Genomic DNA, 27573 nt, shown 5'->3' with positions numbered 1-27573 from the left:
CGGACGTGTTCCCGAGGGTGCTGTTGTTTCGGCCAGTGTTAGTGCTCCTTCCCGTGTGCGATCTGCAGGGGATGCTTCGTCCTCTACCTTCTTCTCCAAGGCCTAGTCATCGCCGTAAGAATCTCAAGGCGCCTGTCAAGAGGTCAAAGGTCGTGAGCGCGGAGTTGGTGCAGCAGGAATGTTTGCCTGGCTCTCTCACTGGTGCTTCCAAGAGTTCGACTCTAAGGGATTCTCCTTCGATCTCAAGTGATCGAGTTTCTCCCCTATCTCACGTACATACGTCCGCCACGCCCGTGACCATTCACGGACATGTTGAGTCATCTGTTGAGGTAAGTGATGTTCCTAGTGTTATAGTGGGTTCGTCTTGGTTAGTTGGGGTTTCGGAACTCTCTTTACCTACGATAATTATTTTTTAACCATAAAAAATGTTAATCTTTTAACAAGATACTAGTGTCACATGTAACACTAGCAAATGACACCAAAGACAAAAACAACCTGCGCTGTTCTCACAGGGAAGCCTGGTTTTGGCACTTAGTCCAGTTAGTTAGTAAGAGGACAGAAGGCCTAAATTTGTGACCAGTTTTGTTTGTGTGCATGTGTGTATGTTAATGGCCATAAAAATCTTTCAATATGTTTAATTCCTAATATCTTTGGACACTTTTTACTGAAAGCATCAAAATATGAAAGAAAAGGAATACAGAACTCCTTCCCAAAGCAGACTGTTTCTGTCCTCCAAAGGTCTCTACCCTTTCTTAAAATCACTGAACATCACCTCTAACCTACCCCAACTATCAGGCTTCAGATCCCAAGTAATAGGTCTATAAGGACCTGCATCTTATTTGATAAGAAGTTTGCTACTTAACAGAAATCAATAGTACATGTGGTGAGACAACCCTTATGTGAACGAGGGCTTCCTAAAGTATACTTAGGGCAAGTAGTCTTGGGAGAAAATCCAAATTTAAAGACTCATACTATGCCTGTAATTGGAAAATAAAATGACCTGAGGATAAGAAGACCCAAGTAGGGACAATTCCCTAAATAGCTCAGGTAAGAAGACCCAAGTAAGGACAATTCCCTAATAGCTTATCATTATGGACCTGACAAAAACTATCACATCTTGAAAAGCAAATGTGAGGCAAAAATCCACATACATAAAAGAAGCCACAATAAATTGCTTCAAGAAATCCAATCTATGAGAATAAGTAAAATTTATAGATGGCTTAATTAGGGTCATGAACCCATTGCACAGGTAATCTATAATAGCATTAGAGGTGGAAAAACTCACTGCTGAGGGAGGAAATATATATGGATAATTACTAAACTAGGACTTACATCACAAGGAATCCTAACTGCATCAGTCTTAAAGAACTTTAATATGTAGTAAATATAAACAAAAGTTATAGCAATGAGCACAACTGATTGGATGTAAACATTGTGAGTTACTGGGATGGCAATCTCTTATTAGCTAGAGCATCTTACGTCACCCTAAAATGCCTAGGAAAACCACAAAACAGTAGCAAAATGAGTTTACTTTTGTCATAGATCTACAGTACTATCTTTCAAGATTATTAATTCCCAAAAGGAACTCTGGATATAATTACTGGATGATCTGACACTAGGTAAGCAAGTACCATTCATTGGTTTGTTAATTGTACTGGAAATTGAGCTATATGAAAATGCTGTAGAATATCTTTGAAAAAATTGCATTGCATGTGTAAACCAGTGTTCAGAAAGTGCAATAAAGGTGTTCAATTTCATTTTCCACTTTACTACTTCAGTTCATAAACATCGGCAGTTGATCATTTATCGTGACTATACAGTGTTTTTTACTAGTGTTGCAAGTTGACCTTTCCAGGCCAGAGCACCTCATTCCTTAAATGCAGAGTGAGTGAAAAATGCTGTGATCACAAAGCCTTTAAGTCTTAATCCTTCTGACATTAAAATAAGTCACACAAAAAAGCTGTATGTATTATTAATCTGTAAAAGGAACAGTACTTTTGCAAGCTACACACATCACAAAAAAACACCACAAACAAGTGCTCCCTGAGACTTAGCTTATTATTCATTCAACATAAGGTTCCAGGTATCACTTAGGTTATCAAACTGAAAAGAATATTAGTGCTGCTTAATATAATAAAAGTCACACATTATAGCAAACCACATCAGTTTAGACACTTGAAAGAAAATAAATCTGAATGGAAAAGGAAGCAGTAAATGTTTGTATACAAGCTTCTGGGAGGCTGTGCATACCATTATAAAAATGTGCTCAAAATAAAATTGCTCAGTGCCTGAAAAAATTATCATTTTGGAAGATTGAAATGAACTATTCTTATGACCTCAAGGAAGTGGAAGTAGCAGGTGCCAAGTTTGCATTTCATTTAATAAAAGACCATGAAATTCTCAGGAGTGATGTAATTTGGGTCATTTCAAGTGCATGACTGCAGGCTACAATCACGTAAGACAAAATTGCAGCTGGCCAAAAATTGATACAGCTTGTAAAAACTGGTATAAATACCATACTCTGTAGCTGTAGTAATCTGAATTATTTATTCTTTAAGCCTTGTTAACTCATAGTAAGGACTCCCACACATCTCTAAAAAATGGATGCTCTAAAATCTAATATCCATACTACCCACACACCATCAATCACACATCATTTTCACATTCAGAGGCATTGCTGAATGAAAACAATTTTCTGGGTGCTGTATAATGTAAAACTTTTCCTATAGCACCTGCAGTGACATGATAAGAATACTGAAACCCTCTCGGATTATGGAATATCCTTAAGAATCCAGTAGCCATTTACCCCCCAAAAAATACTGACAGGTCACAGGGCTTCAATATTTTACCTATGAAACATTACAATAATGCAATTTTTGTCTACCCCTTCCAAAACACAATAACACTGGGAAATACAGTAGATTTTATGCAACTCCAAAACTCTCAATGAAGAAACTTAACCACAATTGTAGCTAGGGTTCCATGACAGAAAAGATATGGTGCCAACAACAATCATGAGCTGATGACAGAGAAAGATGTTAGTATGAAATTAAGGAAAATAGAAAGGTAGATGTTCCTGCACTGAAATAAAGAAAATGGAATAGTTAACTACCTTTAGCTGCAACATGAACATGTCATACTCAGAAATTAATGACAAAAAGAGCCAATGACGTAACTGAGCAAAGGCCCACTCCCAATAAAGAAAACTGGCAGCTACTGCTATGTATTTGGATACCTAAACTGCTGCCAGTTAAGATGATTCATACACAAAAACATAGCCTCCAGAAGTCACAGATCTGAATTCTAATCAAAGGTGACCCTAGGCAAGGACATAACCATTCACATAATGGTATATGCAATAACAAATATGTGGATTTTCAAAAATCACAAGTTGCACCTAATTTTTCATATCTTTGCAACATTCACTTTAAAATGGTAAAACTGAACAATAAGTTGCAAAAGCAACAGATTTAGAATACAGACAGCAACAATAAATGTAGTGATATGCTTAAAACAAGATAAATGAATTGTACAGTAATATGCTTAAAACACGATAAATGTATTGTACAGTCTTAGATTCAAGAAGAAAACACTAATTTTAGAAAGAACATGAAATGCAAGGGTGAAAAAACTGGCATAAAGCATACCAGAGTGACTGTCCAGTTATGTTCATATTCATCGACTTCTTTCCAATATAACTGAACACTTTTAGAAAAATAAAACTTAAATAACTTACTATAACTTACTATAACTTCAAGATGCATCCACAATTTTATTCACTAAGAAAAAATTACAAATTTTCTATGACAATTTGTATTTTTCATTGCTACAAACCAGAGGTCTTAATAATAGGATAATTTTCTAGCACCTAGCTGGATCCGGTTAAACAATCGGAGATGAAAAGGCAAGGAATCTGTGAGATTTGGCAATGTGTGTATATATGGGGTTTAGTCTTTCCCAACCCAGGATATCATAAGAAGATGGAGGGACAGCTAGAAGTGGGCAGTAAAATGTTAAGACCTCAGGTTCGTAGCTATGAAAAATACAAATTGTCTTAGAAAATTTGTTATTTGTTCATACGCGAACAAACCTTCGGTTTTAACAATAGGATAGACTTATACTTATTGGGAGGTACAGACATCCTAAACTGGCTGGGGGCCAACCCACCGGTTCAACTCCAAAAGAAATATCAACAGGAGAGGGACTGATGTCCGTGAGAAGCTAGATAAACTGATATCCAATAACTCAGCCACTGGGTTACATACAATGATATATATGGGAAGATACACTGCAATATGGAACTAAAGAGAAACTCTGACTATTCAATAAGAAATCAATGCATCAGGGTTCATTATTACTCCTCACTCCCCCTTGCTAGAGAGTGGAGTACAATATGCTACTGAATAGAGGGTTTGACTATTTGAACACAAAGAAACCAAACTACCAGTATGACTACCTTACTCACCCGTACCAGACCAGTCCAGCAAATGATGTGTCTATTCCTCAACCTGCCCTTAGGAAGAAGGAAAGGAACAAGAGAAGGAAAGAAACCAGCCAACTCACTCATTCTCTCTTCCACACAATCATCCTAGGTAAGATACAAATGTGCCCAGTTAAAGGCAACGATGAGTTACACAATCTGTTGGGCAGCCACCACAGGACCTAAGGAAAATGTCCATAGATCTGTGGGCAACATCCTTAAGATAGAAAGAGGTGAACGTGGACTGGCGTAACCAAGTACGTACCAGCGCTCAAAACTCTATGAACACCAAATTCTTGAAAGCCAGAGATGGACCAATACCCCTGACGTCATGTGCTCTAGCCTGCACAGACACGGCAGTGAAATCATCAAGAGTCAAATACGCCTGTCTGATAGCTTCACGTAACCAAAGAGATTGTATTCTTGGACACCTCTTTCTTTGAACGCACCATGCTAACAAAAAGCCTACGACAACCTGGCCTAAGATGTAGTGTCCTCTTGAGATAGCAATGCAGAGCCCTGACAGGATACATAGATCTTGAGAATCACCACCCTCAAAGTCATCCAGAGATGGAATGGAAAAGGAGGCGAACCTGTCATCCTGCACTGAGGGATTCTGGGTCTTAGCCATGAATTCAGGGACAAATTCGAAGGATACTGTCCCCCAACCCCTGGTGTGCTTCACATCATACTCAGGCCAAGAAGCTCCCCCACTCTCTTTGAAGAAGCCAAGGCCATGTGGAAAACTGTTTTGAGTGTCAAGTCCCTGTCTGATGAATGACATAAAGGCTCATAAGGAGCTTTAGTGAAACTTCTCAGGACCAAGGAAACGTCCCTTGTTGGAGACTTGAACTCCATTAGAGAACACGACTGCTCAAACCCCTTAAATAGCAAGGAGAGTTCCCAGGATGAGGAGATGTCAATACCTTAAGACGTAACACTAAACTCAGGGCCGCCCTGTAGCCTCTCATGGCAGAAACAGACAAGCCTATCTCATCCCTGAGGAAGACCAAAAAGTCTGCTATGCGCTGAACAGAGGTTCTGAGTGGAGAAAAACCCATTTACCTTGGTAAATGGTAGAGGTAGATTTCCTGCGATTGCTGGACATATGTTCTGCTGTCTTCTGAGAAAAGCCTCTTGCTCGGAGGAGATACTTGATGCCTCCAACCGTGAAGAGACAGAGATTCTACTGACTGGTGGAATCTTTCTACATGCGGCTGACAAAGAAGATGCCGCCACGGGGGAATCTCCCTTGTCACCTCCGACAACAATGACAGCAGATTTGAAAACCATTCCACCTGCAGCTACAGAGGAGCAAATGATGTCATCCTGAGACTATGAACTCATCATCTTGTTCAGGACTTGGCAGATCAACAAAACAGAGGTAAAGCATACAGAGCAAATGATGTCATCCTGAGACTATGAACTCATCATCTTGTTCAGGACTTGGCAGATCAACAAAACAGAGGTAAAGCATACACCTCCAGTTGTTCCAGGGTTGTTGGAACGCTAATGCCAGAGGATCCGGAACCACCGAACAGAATACCTCTAGTTTCCTGCTGAACCAGGTTGCAAAGAGGTCCAGCATAGGTCTTCCCCAAACCTGGAAGAGCCTGTCTGCCACAACCTGATGAAGGGACCACTCTGTGCCTAAGACCTGATCACAATGACTGAGCTTGTCCACGACCACATTCCTTTTCCCTGGGATATACCTGGCTCAGAGCTCCACCGCATTGCTGACCACCCACTGGCGAACCTCGGCTGTCAAAGATGAAGTTGACACGAAACCAGGCTCCCCTGCTTGTTCACATAAGTGACCAACGTGGTGTCCAACATGAGAACAACAGAATGTCCCTCTACTTCCTCTCGAATTTCCTTCAGACCCAGAAAGGCTGCCTTTCACTCTAATACGTTGATAGCTGATGTCTGTCCTCCAAACTCCAAATGCCCAAAGTAATGAGGCCACCTAAATGAGTGGCCCAACCTGTGAGGGAGGCATCTGAGAACAGAAGGAAATCCGGAGGAAGAGAACGCAGAGGAACACCCTTCAAGAGATTCTCATTTGTCAAACCACCAACGAAGATCTCTCACTTCTAGAGACAGAGGTATCCTTATCAGGGGTGAGTCCCCCACCGGAGACCAGAAGTTCCTTAGTCTCCATTGAAGAGACTGAAAATGAAGTCGTCCATGAGGGACCAGCTTTTCCAAAGAAGATAAAATCCCCAGAAGAATCTGCCACTGATGAGCTGACTGATCCGGCTGCGGCAGGAAGTAGCGCGCCACTACTCGCAACTTCTCTAACCTCTGATCTGACAGGTAAACCCTCGAGGCTGCCGTATCGATGACCATGCCTAGATAGAGAATCCTTTGACTGGGTACTAGATTTGATTTCTCTAGGTTCACCAAAATGACGAGTTCCAGACAAAACTGAAGCAGGCGATCTCTGTCCTGCAGCAGCTTCTCTCTGGAACCCGCTGACACCAACCAGTCATTTAGGTACCTCAGCAAACGGATCCCTTAAGCATGAGCCCAAGTTGAGACGAGAGAGAACACTCTTGTGAACACCTGAGGGGCCGCGGTCAACAAAAAGCACAGGACTCTGAACTTGAAAACCTTGTCTCCAAGAGAGAAGTGAAGGAACTTCCTGGACAATGGACGAATAGGGATCTGGAAGTATGAGTCCTTTAGATCTATCGACAGCATGAAGTCATTTTCCCTCACAGCTGCCAACACCGATCGTGGGGTCTCCATCTTGAACCTCATCTTCCTGATGAAATAATTCAAGGTGGATAGGTCAATCACAGGTAAAACCCTAGAGACGGACGCACCACTTCCTCTATCGCACCTTTGTCCAGCATTTTCTGCCCTTCCTCCCAGAGAGCTAAGAATTTAGGAGAATCTGAGGGATACACTCGCCTGAGCAGAGTTCTGTCCGAGAACGAGGCGGCGAAGTCAAGCAGTAGTAGATACCCGACCCGAAGGACATCTACTACCCACTTCTCTGCCCGATAACTCTGCCACTTGGCCCACTGGCTGCCAGGCACCCCCCCACCTGTGACAAAGGAGAGGGAGAGGTGCCCAATCTATTGACGACCCCCCTTATTTCTACCCCTGGAGCCCCTCCTTAACCTGCAAGAGCAGGACCGAAAGGGACGTTGGTCCTCCAACTTAGGTTGAGACGAGAGGGCCCAGCCAAAACCAAACTCCTAGATGGCTTACCAGGTGCCGATCTCTGCATTTGCTGCTGAACAGGAGGAGGAGGAGGAGGAGGGGGAGGATGGGGACGTCTCCGAGAATGAGACTCTTGACTTGGACACAGCCTGGTGCACTAACCTGTCCTTCGTGTCAGTTCGCCGCCGGTCTATCGAGTCCCCCAGCTCAGTCCGAGGAAACAGGAACTGAGATTCCAATAAATCCCCATTCCTGATCATTAACAAAGACTCAGGGTCAACCAGTCTTGCCATCCTGGACAATGCCACGTCTCTTCTGATCAGAAGATTAGCCCACAAATTGACACTAAGATGTACAAGATATGAAAACGCCTTGCCCCCAGACTGCAACAAACTGGCAAGAGAAGAAGCACTCACCAACCCTTATGGGGACCTGTCAGACGTAATCTTGGCAATGGCCATCGACCACAAGTCTAACCATGACACACCGTCTGGAACATGGAGGCTGCCGTAGACTCCAAAGCCAAGGCATCCTGCGGAGACAAGGATGGTGCCACCGACCTAACCTGCTCCAAAGTTAACCCTGACTTGAGACATATAACATCTGGGTTAAGATGATGAGGCAACAAGCAGAACGTGTTTGTAGCATAATACTTCCTATGCCTCGTGAGTGATGAAGGAAGCAATTTGGAAAAACCCCTTGACTGAAGAGACCTGTCCCGATCTGACACAGAAACATTCACCTTTTGCAACACCAACTGTACATGCCCCAATAAGGGAAGCTGAAACAAAGACTTAGGATCTTGCATGGCCCACAGCAAAGCTTCCAAGCAAGTAGGAGTGAAAGACAACTGAGCCCAAGTCGTAGTCTTTAAATTGTTGAACCCACAAATGAGATCAACAACCTTGGTAAAGGAAGACATAAACTCTCATGTCTCCTTCCTCCTGCTCCGGGGAGACCGACGACGAGAAGATGATGTAGGCTTATCCAACACACCTTCCTCATGCAAACCAACTGTAGACCCAGCAGCCAAAGTACCTGAAGCACCAGCAGACCTGTCAGGACTTGGGCCACGCACCAACTCCTGCAATGAACCAATCACAACACTGGGAACACTATTACGAACACTTGCAATAGATGATGCATGTACATGTCCATGTACACATCTGTGCAGAGCAGACGCACGTATGTGCGATGGAGAAGCATCTCAAACTCTTGATGCAGAACAAGAATTCCTCAGAGTCAAACCCACAACAGCATCAACGGGAGGGAGAGGTAAACACCCCCAGCTGCACCACTTCCGCATTCACATTTTCGATCTTTTCACAGGCGCCTTAAGATCCTTACGACGACGAATAGCCCGTGGAGCAGAAAAAGCAGATAAATCACCAACGTGCATGTATGTGCAAGGTTGCAACACGCTCGTGTCCTGAAGAGGAGGATGATGCAGCCACAGCAGATTGCACAGGGGACGAAACACTATCACTCTCAAGAACACGGACGTGCCACTCCTCACTCATTGATGAAGAAAAGGCAAAATCCTTAACCCTCCAATGGTTGATATGCAGACGCGGCAGAGATGGGGGTGATGGAGGAGAGGATGACAGCACTGCTTCCTTACACCTCCTCTTCGCAGGAGAGGAGGGAGGCGACGCAACACGTTTGCTCACAGCCTTCTCAGCCAATAGGGCAGCAAACCTATCCTCCAAAACAGAGTCCAATCTCTTAAGAATCGCCTGACACAAAGCCTCGGATAGATCCGCAAGAAAGGACGCAGACAACACAGAAAGAAGAGGATACGTCTTGGATGGCAGCGATGAAGTCACGGGAGCAAATGATGACGACACAGAGGAGTGAGGTAGTGTAGCAGCCCCAACTGACGACGTTAACATAGCAGGGAGAGACGGCACTGAGGAAACTGAGAGTGACATCACCAATGAAACTGGGAGTGACGTCACCGATGGAACTGGGAGTGACGTCACCGATGGAACTGGGAGTGACGTCACCGGCGGCGCTGAGAGAGACGTTACAGCCTCTCCCGACCCGAGCTAGTGGCAGGCCTCACTGGCGAAGCGATACAAAATGGCTGACCTTGGGCACCAACGTAGAGAAGGCCAGGGGGAGGAGGTAGAGCTGAGGGGGGGGGAGCTGAGAGGTGAGGCGAGCATCCATGAAATGCGTCAGCAAACCCTCCAAGGAGGTGAACCCTGTAGCCCAAGCGCTGCCCAGAGCACCACCATTTTGGACACCTCTGAACCTGAAATATAATAAACTGATGAAATAGCCTCCTCCTTCATGGGAAGCAAATTAACCTCTTTCCGCTCAACCCCATGTATTCACAGGTTAAAGATAACCATCATACTTCAGTAAGCCTGAGTATACTTGAAATTCTGTTATATCTTTCCTAGCAACTCCGAATAAACTCTGCTGTTGTTTATGTTAGTCTCCCACCATCAGTAAGCCATTTTCTATGGATACAAGTGCCTTCTTATAGAAAATTGTAGTCATCTTGACGTCACTTGGCCATTTGAGATGCATCCTTTCATCAGTCAGGACTTCTATTGTATTTTGTGGATTTTTCCCTATACTATTATTATTGGTATAACTATCATGAGTAGTGAGAGTGATAGTGATACAGAGTATTATGATGGAATGGACGATTCAGGGAGCAAAAGTGATGGTGATATGATGTCAGAATACTCTGATACTTCAGATGAAGATGATGATAATATTCCTGATAACCAAGGCTGGCAAAGAATACATAATTTCAGATGATAAACCACCCTCTCCTGCACAGCCTGCATTTATATCATGTGTAATTATTTTATTATACTGAAAAATTATGAAAATAAAAATATAGATAAAAATGCAATAAATATATTCTTTAATTCTTATTTTCTCTTGGTTTTTATAATTTCCGAGAAAACTCGGCCTTGAGAAGTTATGTAATAGTTGAAGACTATCCTGACAAAAAATTTTTTTTTTTCTGAAGAAATATTCCAGGTGATTTATCCCTTTAGCATATATACTTTAGAAGTACACAATTGGGATAAAAAATGTGAGAAGGAAGGGGTTAACCTCCGAGGAAGAGGGGGCGACATTACACATTAAATCAGCCTGAGGGCCTCCTGATACTTCCAACGACGAATCAATGGAAGAAAAGGAAGGACTCAGGCACAACAACTCTAGCATCATGGGGTGTGACTCGGGAGACAAAGCATTGGGGCGAGGCGATGAAAACCCTTCCCACTAAGGAAGAGCTGAAACTCTACAATGATTCCTCTTACTGTAAATTAACTTCCACTGCGCTTTAAGCCACGCACGACATTCTGGGCAGGGATTCATTATAGTACAAACATAAGCACGATACGTACTGCATGTGGAGTGTTGGTCTGTAGCTGAAGAAGCCAGGAAACAAGAACAACGGGAACCTTGAGTTCCCAAGTAGATACGTTGGCGAGGCCAAGATGAGGCAGAGGGAGCCATAACAACATAAGCACACACACACACACACACAGACAAGCAAAATAGAGAAACCGGGCAAACAACCGGGTAAAAGGCTGAGAGAAGGCAACCACGGCTCTCACCCAGGCAGTTAAGAAAAAGACTTGGAAAGACTAAACGTGATCACGTGTGTGCGCAGTCTTTGACCAGTTTTCACCCAATATACGCGTTGGCATTTTCATCTTCATTTGTTTAACCGGATCCAGCTGGGCACTAGAAAATTAACCCATTGTTAAGACCGAAGGTTTGTTTGCGTATGAACAATGGTGGTTTTGACCATTTGATTCTGTACCTATCTTGTTAATCTTCAGGTGTCCAAGACATTACATTACTGTTCTCTTCCAAATTTAGTCTGCCAACACCTTTTGATTAACTAGTCTGTCCTTTTTCATTCAAACACTAAAGTGAGATTGCTGTCCTCTTCCATGTGCAAAACAAGAACAAAATTATCAGTGCTAGTAAGCTGCTTTTTCAACAAATAAAGTTCATCATAATCAAATGGCTGCACATACTTTTACCTGTTCCTTTGTACAACACGGTACGTACTATATCAATATTTAAACTGATACTGTAAACAGTCAACTTCGAAAAGATAGAAAACCATATTCAAAAAGCATTTAAGACACTACAACATTTGAGCAGGAACTATCAAATAGATTATTTGGGTCTACTTAATAAAAATTACTACTAAAAGTCAACTAAAAAAATGAATCTTTAAAACTCACATCTGCAACACACTCACACATTTTTGTAAGTAAAATGTAAGTGAGAAAGCCCACACAAAAAATTTAAGAGAAAGGAGAACTTACATTTATATTCCACACAACTTCCATTGTTCATCAAAATATTCATCATCATGATTCCCAAGTTAAATATATATAGAGACACACTATCTAGTCATAAACAATCCAAAAAAAGGACCAACTTTAATGCTGAGATGTACTCATCAAAGGACGTTTTATGCATGGAAAGTAGAAACAGAAGTACAGATATCACTGAAAAGAGAGTAATCCAAGTTAAACTGCTAATGAAATATAAAAACATGAAAGTCTGCAATGTCAGCTGTTTATAATAACTAACAGAAATTAAAATAATCGTGTAAAGTGAAGTCAACTGATGTCCTCTGAAAGAATAAAGTGTGCTTGAATTCTTATAATTTTTTCAACAGAAAAACTGGCTTGACTTTAATAAACTTAGAAACAATTATATATCTGAAATGTCTTCCTACTCTCAAGATTATTATTATTATTATTTCTGGGTTCGACCTGTGTCGGCCAGTGAAATGTACCTGTAGCACACATTTCTAGGTATAAATAGATGCTAAATATACCAGAGAAAAAGCTAAATGGAATGCTGAAGTTACTACCTTCAGCTCGCTCACCCATAGGGTGTTGGTATAAACAGAAGGGCGAGTGGAAGCCACTACCACAGGTTTTCTGCCAATTTGAAGACTCCTCTCAAAAGCCCTCTCTAGGTAGGTGCCGTTACAACGACTAACTACTATACGTCTACCTTCCGCTCGCTACTACTACAACTCCCGCCCGAAGGCTTCATTCCTGTATTAGCACGCTTCAGTGTCCGCACGTGTTTTTCTCGCTGCCCTCTTCGAGTGTTTTTGGCGAAGCATGTCTTCCCCAGAGCCCCAAGCTTCTTCATCTAAGTTGAGTATTTCCCATTGTTATATTATGATTTTTACCTCACTGTTTGCTTTTCACTGTTTAGACTACTGTTTTCGTATACCCCATCATTTTAGCTCCTGTCGTTTTCTGGTGTTATACGCGAGTAGTGTGTTTTGGCTTCTAGGCTAGCCTATAGTACGCCAGTTTTTTGTGGAGAGGGCGGTTCCTCTCTCTCTCTCTCGCGGTATTCATGCATACATTCTTTTAGTGTGTTTTTCGATGTTAGTCAGTAATGCACTCGATTATATGCACGTTTATGATAAAATATTCATATTCTTTGTTGAGGTTGGAAGTCCTTGCGATGCCCTTCCCTGGCATACCCGACCAGACCTAGGCTAGGTTTTGGAAGGTAGGTCAGGCAGTCCTGCCCCTCCATCCCTTCAGCCCCACTCTTACCGCCTCCTGCCCAGGCTATTATGCTTGCTGGGAGAGCGGTACAGGACAGAGAGTCCCTCTCGTGTCATGTTTGTAGAGCCTAGACCTATCGTATCTGACCAGATCAGAATTTTTTATTTTGGAGGGTTTAGTTAGATTCTATCCGTCCACTTCATGACGGCCTTTGGAGGCCATGCTAGCCTACCTGACCGGGTCTGTACCGATCTCGGAGGGTTAGGCTGGGTTCTTGCTGGATGCGTCCCCCCCTTTCCTCTTTTCGCAGTTCTTCCAGTAATTACTCATCATTTATTTTATGTTTGTCTTGTTGTGTGTAGCCTGGGCCTTTGTCCCTTTTAGGGTGTCAGTTGGCCTACCGTCTTCTGCTCCCTTTAGTGGTAGGCTAGTTACAGCTCCCGAAAGGTGGTGGGTCACTGATTGGTTGCTGTGGCCAGGCGATCACGACTCGTCCACTCTCCTCCAGACACTCCCCCCCTCCCCCGGTCTCGTTCCGGCGCTGCCTAGCTAGCTCGCTGTTCAAGTAATCCTACCGATGAACGACCGCTAGAGCATATAGCTTATCCAGGGGGATTAGTCGGAGGAGATTGGTTGCTTAGTATTTTGTGTAGTCTCTTTAGTATGTCTCCGGGCCTGTAGGTCCTCTGGCCAGGTGGGGTCTACCATCACACCAGCCAGCAGGCTATATGCCGGATTGTACGTACCACTGCTCCGCCGCTCAGTTGTCTATTCTCCCTTGTTGTCTCCGCCTCCCCACTCGTGTGGGGGTGGAACTGGGCTTAGAGCTGCGTTTCTAGTTACCTTAGAATTGCTTCTCTTCCCCAGTGCGACCAGACTCAGGCCCAGGTTTTACCTATTTTCCCTGTTCTGTTCGTATCAGCCCATCTCCGCCGGCCTTTACTGTTATGATAACGGGATTATGGATTCCGGAGTAGGTGAAGCCTTTAAGAGATTATGTTAGAACATTTTTTATTTAGCCTCTGTAGGTATGTCTCCGGATCCGTATTGGTTCCGACGTAGTGTGGTCTACCATCACACCCGCCAGAAAGTATATACTACCGAAGTTTATTGTACCGTTGTTTCCGTCGCTCTGTTTTCCGTCTTCTTTGCTATCGCTGCTCCCCATTTTGGTGGGGACGGAACGTGGCTCAGATAATGCGCCTACATTTGGTTACGTTGCATTACTCTGCTGCGATGCCATCAGACTCAGGCTTAGGTCTTACCTTATTCCCCTGTTCTGCTCGTATCAGGCCCTCTCCGCTTGTTATAGCTTTACCAATCCCGAGGACAGATTCCAGAGCAATCGAAGACATCCAGAGCTTTTTTGATAACCAGTAAGTTGAAATTTATACCAGATATTGCCTTTAACAGATTAAATATCTAGTTGAAGTGCACTCATCCCGCCAGAATTAACTCCGGCAGCTTTATTTGATGATACATTTGACTTTTCAATTTACAGATGGTCCGTTGCCAGGTGACGGGTTGTCCAGCCGTCCTGTATAGGCCGTACGGGCATGAGGTCTGCCGATCTCATGCCAACTGCGCCATCCTGGTGGAAGGAAAAATGGTCTGGCACCTGGAGGCCTGTACAGTATGTTATGACCTAGTGAGGATCGTGACAGACAAGTCGGTAAGTAACATTCTTGCCTCATTGTTTCTGTGATATTTCTGCTACACTTTGGCTTTGGGAAATTTCCTCGACACGGGGGATCCTAATTTGGTTATTTTTACAGGTTAGTTTGGCGCTCAAGACTTCATCGATGGGGTCCCTTAAGGCCTGGGTGGGAGGATTCGGGAGAAACACGAAATCCGGCCAACCTTACGTGCTATCGGAGGAGCTGTGTTCTCTCCTGTATCCAAACGCTCCAGTTTCGGCGGCTGTACCCGCGGCAATGGCGGCTCCCATTATTGAGGGCATCCGTCAAGAACCCCCCCCCCCCCCCCCCCCCCCACCGGAGGACCAAGAGGGCTTGTGTGACATTGTCACTGAAGAAGTCGCGGCCATCAGTCTTCACCGAGAACCTATGGCCACGGAGGAACAGGAGGTAGGTAGGGAGGTAAGTGAGGCAGGTAGTCTCCCTTTTATTCCCACTCCTTCTTCTCCCCCTTCCTTCCAGGGCTTCCCTACGAAGTCTGCCCCCACTTGGGATAGATCGGCCTCAGTAATCCCCAAGGTCAAGGCCTGGAAGACGAGATCCCTGCCAAAGGTAACTAAACCAACCAAGCCTTCTCTGGCAGGCTCTGCAAGATGTCATCGGCTCCCCAAGCCGTCGACTTCTGCTAAAGCTTCGTCCCCACCCAAGGGGTCGAGAGCCAAGTCCTCCAAAGCCAGACCAGCGGAGTCTGGCTTCAACCAGGAGGCTTTAGAAAATCTTCTTATGCCGAAGATGAGCGAGGTAGTGGACTCGAAGCTTGAATCGATGTCCACTCGACTCGCCTCAGGCCTAGAGACTTCGGGTCAGTCTATCGTGTCTCTGACCCAGAGGTTATGGGCCCAGGAGTAATTGGTGTCCGGATTCCTCCAGTCCGGAACCACACCGCAGTCCGTGACGGTACCGAACGCATCCAAGCTACCGCCATTTGAAAACAGCAACCCGTGGCGGTTGGCTCTGCACGCCCCGTTCTCAGAGGGCAAGCTGACCATTGAAGGTTGCGGAACCCGACCGGTAGAAGACATTGGGTTCTTCCCGGCGGGCCTTCAATTTCCCTTCCCAGGCTACGCTAGACTAGCCGAAGATGCGCTAGTCAGGGTAGACAAAGTCCCGAAGGAGACAGTTATCTATCCTAGGGACCAGGCCCAGTCTGCATGGGTCCGCACCCTCACGGATGCTATACAATGCTTGTGGCCCTACAAGGAGTTCCGACTCCTTGTACGTCGAAGGTTGCAGAATTGACTCTGCAAGCTACGGTGAAGGACAAACCTATGCCTCAGCTAAAAGAGATGAAGGCTACCTCCTTGCTCTTCCCCGGCAATATGGAATTTTGGACTGACGCTCCGGCAACGTTCACGGTGGGCAGACTCGATCCGGAGTGTGCCTCCACACAATTCAGTGAACGTTTGCCTAGAATTCCGGACCCCATGGTCAAAGCGGAATTCGAAGCAAGGTGCTGGCTGAGTAGGTCGATTAACTCAGTCACCACTGCGGAGTTGACTGCTACGACCTTTGCAGATGAGCCTCTATTTTGAATCCACACAAAGTCACTATTACAGGCCCTCCAATCAGACCTGTATGACTTTATAGTGGCTAGGCGAGCCTGCAGGAAGCATGTTTTTGCGAATGCTTCCATAAGACACGAACCGAACAGGCTCATAAAGGCGTCGATCTGGGGTGCCAACCTCTTCCCTGAGGACGTGGTTAACAATATCCTCAGTGAGGCAGCTAGAGCTAACCAGAACCTTCGTGTCCGTTGGGGACTTCCCTTTAAAAGGAAGTTTGAGGCCCCCAGACCACAATCCAAAGGTAGGAAGAGGCCGAGGAAATACCAGCCTTTCCAGTCCTCTCAACCTCAGACATTGGTTCAAGCGGTTCCTGTCTCCCAGATCGGCAAGCCTTCGACATCCAAGGCACAGCCACAACAACAGTTTGTCCTGCTGCAGAGTCAACCGACTCAACACCCTTCGACTTCAACAGCCCTAGTAACCTACCCAGCCTTCAACGCCTCCTTTGAGTCACAAGGAGCATTTCGTGGCTACAATAAACACGCAAGGAGTAGCAGAGCCAGAGGTGCCTTCCGATAGAGGGCTGGCCCTAGAGGCAGAGGCTTCAGAGGAGGCAGAGGAAGTAAGACCTCAACCAATCAGTGAGGCTCTGCAGGTGGGTGGGAGACTGTATCTCTTTCGGGACCATTGGACCTTCTGTTCATGGGCCCACAGCATTGTATCGAAAGGTCTGGGGTGGAAATGGGAGAAAGGGCCTCCTCCACCAGACAGTTTTCACCAGACTCCAACGACAGACCTACTAGACTATGCCAAAGATCTTCAAAAGTAGGCAACAAAGAAAGTCAGTCGCCTGAAATTTCAAGGATGTCTGTTCAGTGTACCAAAGAAGGACTCGAACAAACGAAGAGTGATTCTGGACCTGTCCCGTCTCAACTCATACATTCAATGCGACAAGTTCCGCATGCTGACCGTCTCGCAGTTGCGGACCTTACTTCCCCGTGGGGTTCGTCACCACCTCTATCGATCTTACAGACGTTTACTATCATGTACCGATAGCGAGAAACTTCTCTCCATACCTAGGCTTCAAACTAGGAAAACAAGCTTACTCATTCAGAGTTATGCCATTCGGGCTCAACATAGCGCCCAGAGTATTCACCAAATTAGGAGAGACCATAGTCCAAGAACTAAGAGCTCAGGGGGTAATGTTAGTAGCTTACCTAGACGACTGGCTCATTTGGGCAACCAACGACGAGGAGTGTCGCAAAGCAACAGCTAAGGTAATAGAATTCCTAGAATATCTGGGTTTCCAGATTAACAAGGAAAAGTCCCGTCTTATTCTGGCGTCCCGCTTTCAATGGTTGGGAATCCAATGGGACCTAACCTCACACAAACTATCTCTCCCATCAAAGAAGTGCAGAGAGATAGCGAAGGCTACGAGACAGTTCCTCAAGAACAAAAGGGCTTCTCGTCGTACCCAAGAGAGAATTCTTGGTTCTCTTCAGTTTGCCTCAATAACAGACGTTCTATTGAAAGCCAGGCTGAAGGATATCAATCGAGTCTGGCGGAAAAGAGCCAACAACAAATTCAGAGACAAGATCTCTCTGATTCCGCCGATATTAAAGAAAAGACTCCGGAAGTCCGGAGTCTCTCCAAATCAGTGCCACTGCAATTTCCCCCGCCGTCTCTGATAGTCCACACGGACGCCTCTCTGGCAGGATTACGTAATGTCATTGCAGACTCACTATCCAGAACAACTCCACTGGAGTTGGAGTGGTCCTTGGACACAAAATCATTCCGTTGGATTTGCAATCAAATCCCGGGCCTTCAGGTAGACCTGTTCGCCACGGAGTCCAATCACAAACTTCTGTGTTATGTGGCTCCCAATCTGGACCCTCTAGCTCACGCCACAGATGCGATGTCCATAGACTGGAACAATTGGCAAAAGATTTACCTATTTCCGCCACTAAACCTCCTGATGAAAGTCCTGCACAAACTCAGAACTTTCACAGAACAGGTAGCATTGGTAGCACCCAACTGGCCGAAGAGCAAATGGTTTCCTCTTCTACTAGTTGAATCTCCGTCCCAGACGGATTCCCAATCCAGAACTGACTCAAATAGTACAAACTCGGACTATGTCAGCTTCCTCAAGAATTCTGAATGCCCTAACTTTATGGACTTCATGAAGTTTGCGGCACAGAAGGATGCTAGTGTTGATCCACTAAACATCCTGTTCGTAGAATCAGATAAAAGAGAATCAACACTCAGACAGTATGATTCTGCAGTAAAGAAATTGGCCATCTTTCTAAAAGAATCAGATGCCCAAAAAATGACTACAAATCTGGCAATTTTGTTTTTTAGAACCCTGTTTGAAAAAGGCCTAGCTGCTAGTACCATTACTACGACTAAATCTGCCTTAAGGAAGATTTTTCAGCTTGGCTTTAATATTGATTTGACAGATTCGTACTTCTCATCTATCCCTTAAGCATGTTTTTAAACAATGTACTCAAGTTGGCTTCAGACACTGATAATGAATCATGCTCATATATAACCCTTCTCAGGAAAACATTATTCTTAATGAGTCTGGCTTCAGGCGCCAGAATATCTGAACTGTCGGCTCTTTCTAGAGACCCAAATCACATTGATTTCCCCCCGTTGGGTGAAGTTCTACTCTCCCCAGTTCAGAAATTCTTAGCAAAGAATGAAGACCAACAAAACAGGTGGGCTCCATGGAAGATTATACCTCTCACACAGGACTCATCATTGTGTCCTATTGTCACATTAAAATCTTATCTGCGCAGAACTTCTGACAAGTCTTCAGGTCCTCTTTTTATTAGCAAAAAAGGCGGAACCATTTCCTTAAAAGGAATCAGACAACAAATTCTTTATTTTATTAAACAAGCCAATCCAGATTCAGTCCCTCACGTCCATTATATCCGGGCAGTGTCTACCTCAATTAACTATTTTCACAATATGAACTTCGAGGACTTAAAAAATATACGGGTTGGAAATCCCCGACAATGTTTAAACACCACTATCTAAAGAATTTAGAAGCCCTTAAATTTTTGGCAGTGGCTGCAGGGAGCATTGTCTCCCCTGATACGGCCTAGTCTTATAACTACATTTCCTATTCCTTTATTCTGCTATTAATTTTTCCCTTGATACTCACTCTTTCCTACCTGCCTCGCTCGTAATCCCTAACTGTCTCCCTTAGGTTCCGGGCTGGTTTGCTTATCAACCCACTTCCGGACATGTACATAGTTTATATTTGTTAATTTTGTATTCCTTACCTGTTGTTTTTCCCAGGATAGTATGGATTTGGTCATATTTGTTCCCACTTTTTTACCATTGTAACTTGTTACTCTTACATTGGTTATTAAAACTTAATTTTAAGAGAAAATTGTATTTTTATTTTTCCTTATATATCTATTAAATTTTGTGTTTTACCAAGCTTGTATGGCCAATTCTCTGATACTATTTCACCGGCCGACACAGGTTGAACCCAGAAAAGGGATTTTGACAAAGGAAAAATCTATTTCTGGGGGAAGACCTGTGTCGCCCGGTGAACCCATCCCTCTTTTTTCCTGATCCCCACCCTTTAGCCGGCCCAAGCTTGGGTGCGTAATTCAGGAATGAAGCCTTCAGGCGGGAGTTGTAGTAGTAGTGAGCGGAAGGTAGACGTATAGTAGTCGTTGTAACGGCACCTACCTAGAGAGGGGTTTTGAGAGGAGTCTTCTAATTGGCAGAAAACCTGTGGTAGTGGCTTCCACTCGCCCTTGTGTTTATACCGACACCCTATGGGTGAGCGAGCTGAAGGTAGTAACTTCAGCATTCCATTTAGCTTTTTCTCTGGTATATTTAGCATCTATTTATACCTAGAAATGTGTGCTACAGGGACATTTCACCGGGCGACACAGGTCTTCCCCCAGAAATAGATTTTTCCTTTGTCAAAATCCCTTTATTGTTCAGAAGATGAACCCTATTCATATAGAAAAAGCCCACAGGGGCCACTGACATGAAATTCAAGCTTCCAAAGAATATAGTGTTCACTTCCAAGAAGTAACAGAAGGTAATTGGAAATTTACAGAAAGAAGAGATGATTTATTAAAAGAAAAAAATAAATTTAACAAAATAATAAAATGTAAATTATTTCAATACAAGGAAAATTGTATTAGGGTAGTACTGTACAGTCAACCCCAATATTTGCTGGGGTTAGGTACCACAAACCCGTCAATACCAAAAATCCATGATATACAGGCAGTCCCCGGGTTACGACGGGGGTTCCATTCTTGAGACGCGTTGTAACCCGAAAATCGTCGTAAGCCAGAACATCATCAAACATCCTAAGAAAACCTTACTTTTAATGCTTTGGGTGCATTCAAAACTATGTAAACTGCATTCTTATTGCATTTTGCATCAAAAAATCCTTCAAATATTGATTATTTTGCATATTTGGTGTCATATTTCTTCTGCCAGATTAGCTTTGTAGGTGTCGTAACCCTGGAAATAATTTCTGATGAATATAATTGAAAAGCGCCTTAACCTCAGAACGTCATAAGCTGAACCCGTCATAACCCGGGGACTGCCTCATTGGAACCCTCTAAAAAGGCTAATAACAGTGGACCCCCCTTATTCGTGGACTCACACATTTGCAGATTTCTCTCGGGAACATTTCCCCACATTCACGGAAAATTCACCTATTCGCGGTATTTTTCTAATAGAAATATTCACACATTTCTGTTTTGTTTATCAATTTCATCATAAAGTGCACTTTTTGTGATAAAACTTAAAAAAAAAAAACAGGTATAAAAATTTTTAGTGGGTTTTTCTTGAGTTTTAACTAACAAAATAGGAGGTTTTAAGCAATTTTATAAAAGGGGTTCCAACTTTTCGCGGGTTCTAACTATTCACGGGGGGTCTGGTACACATCCCCCGCAAAATCGGGGGACCACTGTGCATAGTTCAAACACCAGACCCCTCTAAAAAGGCTTATAACTACAACTGCCTATTTTAATAGTTCACCAAATAAACCTTAAACTATCATCCTAAAACACTTTAATATAATTTTAATGACACTTAAATAACACTTGAATATCATTTTAACATAATTCCAAAATCACTTTAATATTTTAATATCTTTTGAATGTCACTTTAATATTTTAATATTTCAATATGCATGATTTCTGAGTGGTGTAGCTATAACGAGGTCATAAAACCAGTTTAGGGTTCACTGTTAGGAGGGCCCTCCTATCCGGAGGGGAGAAAAAAAGTTTATATCTCTCTCTCTCTCTCTCTCTCTCTCTCTCTCTCTCGTCTCTCTTCTCTCTCGTCTCTCTCTCTATCTCTCTCTCTCTCTCTCTCTCTCTCTCTCTCTCTCTCTCTCTCTCTCTCTCTCTCTCTCTCTCATTTAAGAAATGTCTAAAAAATATGCATTAAAAAATATTTTATCGATATTTTGCTGTGTTTACATCAATATTAGTGCTACATACTTGAAAATTAGTACAATTTTTTTATCACAAAAATACAAGAAGAAAATACAGTAATTAGTGAATACTGCTCTATGAAAAATCTGCGAATTAGTGAATTTACTACGATATATTTGGAGAGAAGTCCCATAGAAAAATCTGCGAATAACTGAAGCCGCGAATGCTGAACTGCAAATAAGCAGGAGTCAACAGTAATGCAATGCACCTTTGCTTAAATTTTTTGAGGTTCTAATTGTACAACATCATCAGGGAGAATGTTCCAAAGAAGCGCTAGCAGTTCTCCCACTTCTATAAAAGGTTTGTTTAAAAAATACTGAAGTATGCAATTCTACAGATGCAGCTAATCACCATAAAAAGAGCTCATGGAAAAGACATGACATGAATAGAGTGAAGGTTAAGTGTCAAGACTTTCCTTTAAAATGGAAACAAAAGGGCTCAAGTACTGCAGTACTAAAACACTTTAGGAAAGTGGGAACTCTGAAGATGAAGCCCAAGTGAAACTGAGTAGTACTAGTTTGAGCTAATAATATCTGTGTATGATGGCTCATCCACCTACTATCCATCAAACATAGTATAGTATCTCAGTATAGGCCACCATCTACAAACTCTTCATCAATAGTTTCATACACTCCTGTGTAGATCACCTATTTTCTTCTTTGTACCAATGATATCCTTCACATTTCCTCTTGTCCTTTCCAATCATGTGTAAATAATTCTACTCTTCATAAAGCATTATCTTTTACCTACCACTTATCATCAGAGTAATCATCAGTCTCCCTTGTTTGAAGCCACTGATGCCTAACAGTACCTCTGGCAGTAAGATAGAGTATGGTTATTGTTGAAGATTTCTAAACGAACTCCCTTCCTACTTATTTATCTCATTTCTGCTGCTTAACAATAGTGTACTATTTGATTTAGAAGCTGAACTGCAGTTTATCACGCTTTGAGTTTAGAAGTAAACAGCAGCATTTCCTGGAAAACCAACATTGTGGGACTGGCTCCACATGCTATTAGGAATTCCTGGTGGGAGTGCTCACAGGGTGAAATACTACTTGAATATACTAGTTTTCATCTGTAGCTCCTCTGGATTCAAAAGGTATTTACCAAGCTTCATAGGGATACCAGGGTGGTGGTCAGCATACCACTTGTCTTGACACACATATCAAGGGCTTTACATTGAATATTGACAGAGTTTTTATTTGTTACTTGAATTTAGACCTCTGCTTTATGGTTATTCTCTTTGTCTTGTTCTAAAGTTTAGTATTTTGTGCATTCTGTCCTCTTGAGAGTTGTTTGGCTTTACACTACTTACACTTTCTTGTTCATTGTACATGTCAGGTTTTACCCTATCCCACAGAAACAGTGGGAATCACAATCTGACATACCAAGGGGTTTTATGTTATCATACAATTACAGTATACTTTAAAAATCTAGAATTTTCTGCCTTTCACATGATTATGTGAACATTACTTAAGGAAGGCACCTGGCACTGTCATAACACCTTTGGCAAGATTTTATATATGATATATTACCCATGTCTAATTACTGGAAAGATAATTGTGGTGGGCCACATTCTACAGATTGGTAGGGATACAGACTGATCATCTTCATATCTCATGTATCTGGGACACATGGACACTTAGAGTCACACCTTAAATTTGTGTTGACTGCCATTCTTTGGTAATGCTAACTTCTATTTCAAATTCACTGCTTTAAGGAGATACCTATTTTACAATAGTTACTCAACATCCAGACTTCTTGCATTATGGTCTCACTTTTCAAATACTTCTGGCTTTATCTTCCTCCTAAATAGCAATTCAGGCTATTTATGATTAATGACATCATAACATTATTTTTTACAATAAAACTAAGGCTGGCACTAGGGACTGCTGTGGAATGACTTTTGGTGTGCTGGTACATAAGCATGCACAGTGAGGTCTTGCATGCTTGAAACCCTAACCAACTTCATGCATACTGGATATAGTTACCAAATCTTTAAAATTGTTTGCATGGAGCAAGGCTTTATATGATTAATGAGTTTGCTGAAAAACATTTATTTACTGAGAAAATAATTTTTCCTAAGGATTTTCAATATTGATTATGAACTCATTGTACAATATACAGGCAGTCCCCAAGTTACGGCGGGGTTCCATTCCAGTGGCGTGCCATAAGTCAGAAAATGCCATAACCTGGAACATCGTAATAAAAATTTATAAAAATTTTATGTAAACCTGGAGAAAGAAACAGGTTTTTAAACTTTGCCCTGGTAATAAACCCCTTTTCTCACCACCTTATAGTCAACCCTCCGGGTGGTTACAGCTCCCTAAACCATTTTTCACACCTTGTTATAGTGCTTACAGCTACGCTGCTCAGAATCCTAGTTACAGTGCTTATGTAACTTTGGAACATCAGCTGTAACCTGGAACTGATTTTTTATGAATATAAAAAGCACCGAATGTTCGGAATGCTGTAAGTCGGAACTGCCATGACGAGGGGACTGCCTTAATTCATGCTTGTCCTGGAGATCTTATCTGTGATGCATTAATTTCCCTACAAAGTAGCAATCAAAACAGAAGTGAGTACGTACTAAGATTATTACTGTACTGCTTCCTTTTTGTTCATGCGTGAACAAACCTTCGGTCTTAACAATAGGATAATTTCTAGAACCCAGCTGGATCCGGTTAAATCGCAGATGAAAGCAAGGAATCTTGCAAGGTCTGGCAATGCGTGCGTATATCGGGGCAGAGTGGTCAAGGACCACACATCTACGCCACCGCGTCAGTCTTTAGTTGCTAGAAATGATCCTATTGTTGAGACCTCAGGTTTGCAGCTATGAAATACAAATTGTCTTAGAAAATTTATAATTTTTAGTTATTTATTGTAAATTACAGTTTAATTTTTTGCTTACAAATATGAAATCTATTGCTTTTGTCACTGTATAAACACTGAAATTTTAAGGCTTTGAGAAATTACATTTTTTTTTAACAATTCAATCAAAACTGATCACAGTATAAGTTGTTGTTGAATACAAATAATTCCTTAGACCACCATGGAATCATTCTTTCAACACTATTCAATAAAGTTGGATATACTTGTACAGTGATTATTTGAGATCAGCAAAAAATTTCTTCAGAGACTGGTATACAAAGGAGGTAAAAAATCCCTGGGACTAAGATTTTGGTCTTGAGTGTTCAGAGTTTGATCTCATGTTTAGGTCTGCTCTCCCCTTGTCTAGTAATGGTGGAGGACACTGTCCACTTGCCTGTTCTCATAGTTTGTCTATACCCTTTCTCCCAAAAATGGATTAGGCTTGTCAGGACTTCCATAGATTTATTATGGTGGTGCAAGAGTACTGAGTGGCTAGTTATATTTGAAAAACTTGAAGAAACTGATTATATATGTAATATCTATCTTGAATTAGGATTTCTTCCCTTGAATTAAGATTCCTTCTATGATATCTGCATTATCACCTTTTATTTTTTTTCTAATCACTCAATTTCAGGTCTTGTTGTTGAAAGAGAATTCCAGGCATTGGTTTCTCATACGGGTCAGTGAAACCACTTACTTTCAGCCACATCTTTCATTCATGTCTTGTCTTCCTAAAACAACCGATACTTAGCACAGAAGCTGACATGACACTAATTGACTTTCAATTAAAGTTCTACTTATTAACAGTTTCTGTTCTGTAGTATTGCATGAATGTACTGTATATATAACAAACTCCTTAGATTTGGCTTGGCGTTCAAGACCATAATTATAACATGTTGGGTGGCTGCGACTTCAGTCAGTTTAATGATCTGCTGATCCACAGACACCATATTTTTCTTTACTGTGACACCTTTTGTCAATGTGCATAGATCTAGAGCATCAGTTGCATTGTGGGTTTTTTTTTTACTTTCAAAGGAACTTTTTGTTTGATGAATTTTATCTTGGAAACCTTCAACAAGCAGTCATTTATGCTTTATTTTTAATTCCATAAAGCTCAAGATCACAAATAGTACTGCTCTACCTTTGGTGTGTTGATTCTAGAAGTAAAGTACCATCTTAAATTCTTAAATTTTCTTTCTCTTCCTGTATGAATAGCAGTGCTTTGTAAATTTCTCACTAAATCAAGTTCATGCACATTTACTACATTTACACCACAAATTTCTTTAGTGTTAAGAAAATTTCAGGTTAATTTTTTGTTTTTTGTTTTTAATCAACCACTTAGTTGTTCTTATTAGTTAAGGTCCTTTCTTTTGTAAGGCCTTTCAGTGACAAATTATTTTCTTATCCAACCAAAGTTATCTTTTAAAAGATTTCAGTTCAAGGAAACTTGATCAAATGTCAAGAGCAAATGAGCTTTCAAACTGAGTGAGTGCAGGACTTGGCTCAAAATCCTGCCTTTGCCTTCTCTAACTGAATTTTCTTTTCTCATTGCAAAACTCAAAAATAGTGATCTCCAAATATTTAGGTGAGGAGCAAGTCCATTCCTGCTCTCTACTGATGTCTGCTAAATATCAGGTGTATTGGTTTTATTTTCTATTCCCCAACTTATCAACTTTTCCTAAAACTTGTATCTCTCTGCAGGTCGAATTCTTCCTTTTGGAACCCTCTTGGGTTTATACAAGTATGTTACTATCCATAAATAATAAAAAAGAAGGATATGTGAACCATATCTGTTGACTCTGTCCATAAGAGAAAAAAGAAAGATATGCAAACCATATCTGCTAACTCTGTCCATAAGAAGGAAAAAAGGAAACTATGTGAACCATCAGGTTATCCATAGCCAAATTCCTTGCAATAGTACATCGTCACTGTTATATAAAATTTTACTTATAACCGGAAAGTAAGCAATTCAAACAGAATGGATTCCTTCCTATTACTGGCTGTCTCAGGACTTCTGTTTGAATACAAACCTTTGCCACAGGTTTGCAGTCCACTAAAATTCGACCCAGCACTAAGGGAAAGGTTTGGTTTTAAAGTTTACCATTACTCAACCACGTCAAGTACTCCAGCTCTATGGGTTGGGAGGCATGACATCAACTCCAACCAGTATGCGATCTAAATCTGAATGCTGTCCTGCAAGTAGCCATCAGCAGCACAACAGTTGGAGACAAAGAAGGGGAAGAGGGAAAATGGAATACGTATGTATAAGACAAGAGGTCTGGTCTTTGTTGGGGTACCCTAAGCTGGCCTTGACAGTACAAAAAAGCCTGCTCGTGTAAAAAAGAAAAAAAAACTGCTCACAGTCATCACAGTTTTTCCCTTACCAAACAAGCTCATCACTATACGTACATATACATACAACAAATTGCTGAGCCTGTGTGTGTGTGTGTGTGTGTGTGTGTGTGTGTGTGTGAAGGGGGTACCTGCGTGCAACTAATACCTTATCAAGTAAGATAATTACTTGACAGTGTTACAGTTGTTTATAAAACCTTACAACCAACTTTTCCTACCAAACAAAACAATCTCACACATTACGTACAACAATGCTCATCTACTTGGACACTATCAAAAGGAACAAAGAAGCAAGGTGTAGTAATTTTGTTTAAATAATGGATGCATAGAGCACTCACAATAGCTAACCAAGTAGACCTACTCACTAGCTCAGCTGGCAAGAAACTAATTTTTAATGACAAAGTGAGGAAAAGGCTCCCCATATTTTGGAGGCTATTCATAAGAGAAGAGCTTTGCAAAGTCTGTTTCATCCAAAACTGACACTTT

General features: G+C 42.3%; 1 protein-coding gene across 6 annotated transcripts in view; it reads right to left on the bottom strand.

Moving 5' to 3' along the window:
• The window catches only part of LOC135225183 (plasminogen receptor (KT)-like), a 121086-nt gene that overhangs the window by 37770 nt on the left and 55743 nt on the right, over positions 1-27573 (bottom strand). The window contains exon 6 of one of the 6 annotated variants that reach the window (XM_064264466.1): positions 11965-12150. The exons of 3 other annotated variants lie outside the window; for them this stretch is intronic. In XM_064264466.1, the coding sequence (XP_064120536.1) occupies positions 12148-12150 (3 nt within the window). In that variant the 3' untranslated portion in view covers positions 11965-12147. Of the gene's footprint in view, positions 1-11964; positions 12151-20700; positions 20725-27573 lie in introns of those variants that run through there. 2 more of the 6 variants (XM_064264467.1, XM_064264465.1) reach the window with 2 other exon arrangements.

Source organism: Macrobrachium nipponense, chromosome 13 (genome assembly GCF_015104395.2).
Source record: "Macrobrachium nipponense isolate FS-2020 chromosome 13, ASM1510439v2, whole genome shotgun sequence".
Taxonomy (NCBI): domain Eukaryota; kingdom Metazoa; phylum Arthropoda; class Malacostraca; order Decapoda; family Palaemonidae; genus Macrobrachium; species Macrobrachium nipponense.
The sequence above is the reverse complement of the archived record's forward strand: the minus strand, read 5'-3'. Positions and strand labels throughout refer to the sequence as shown.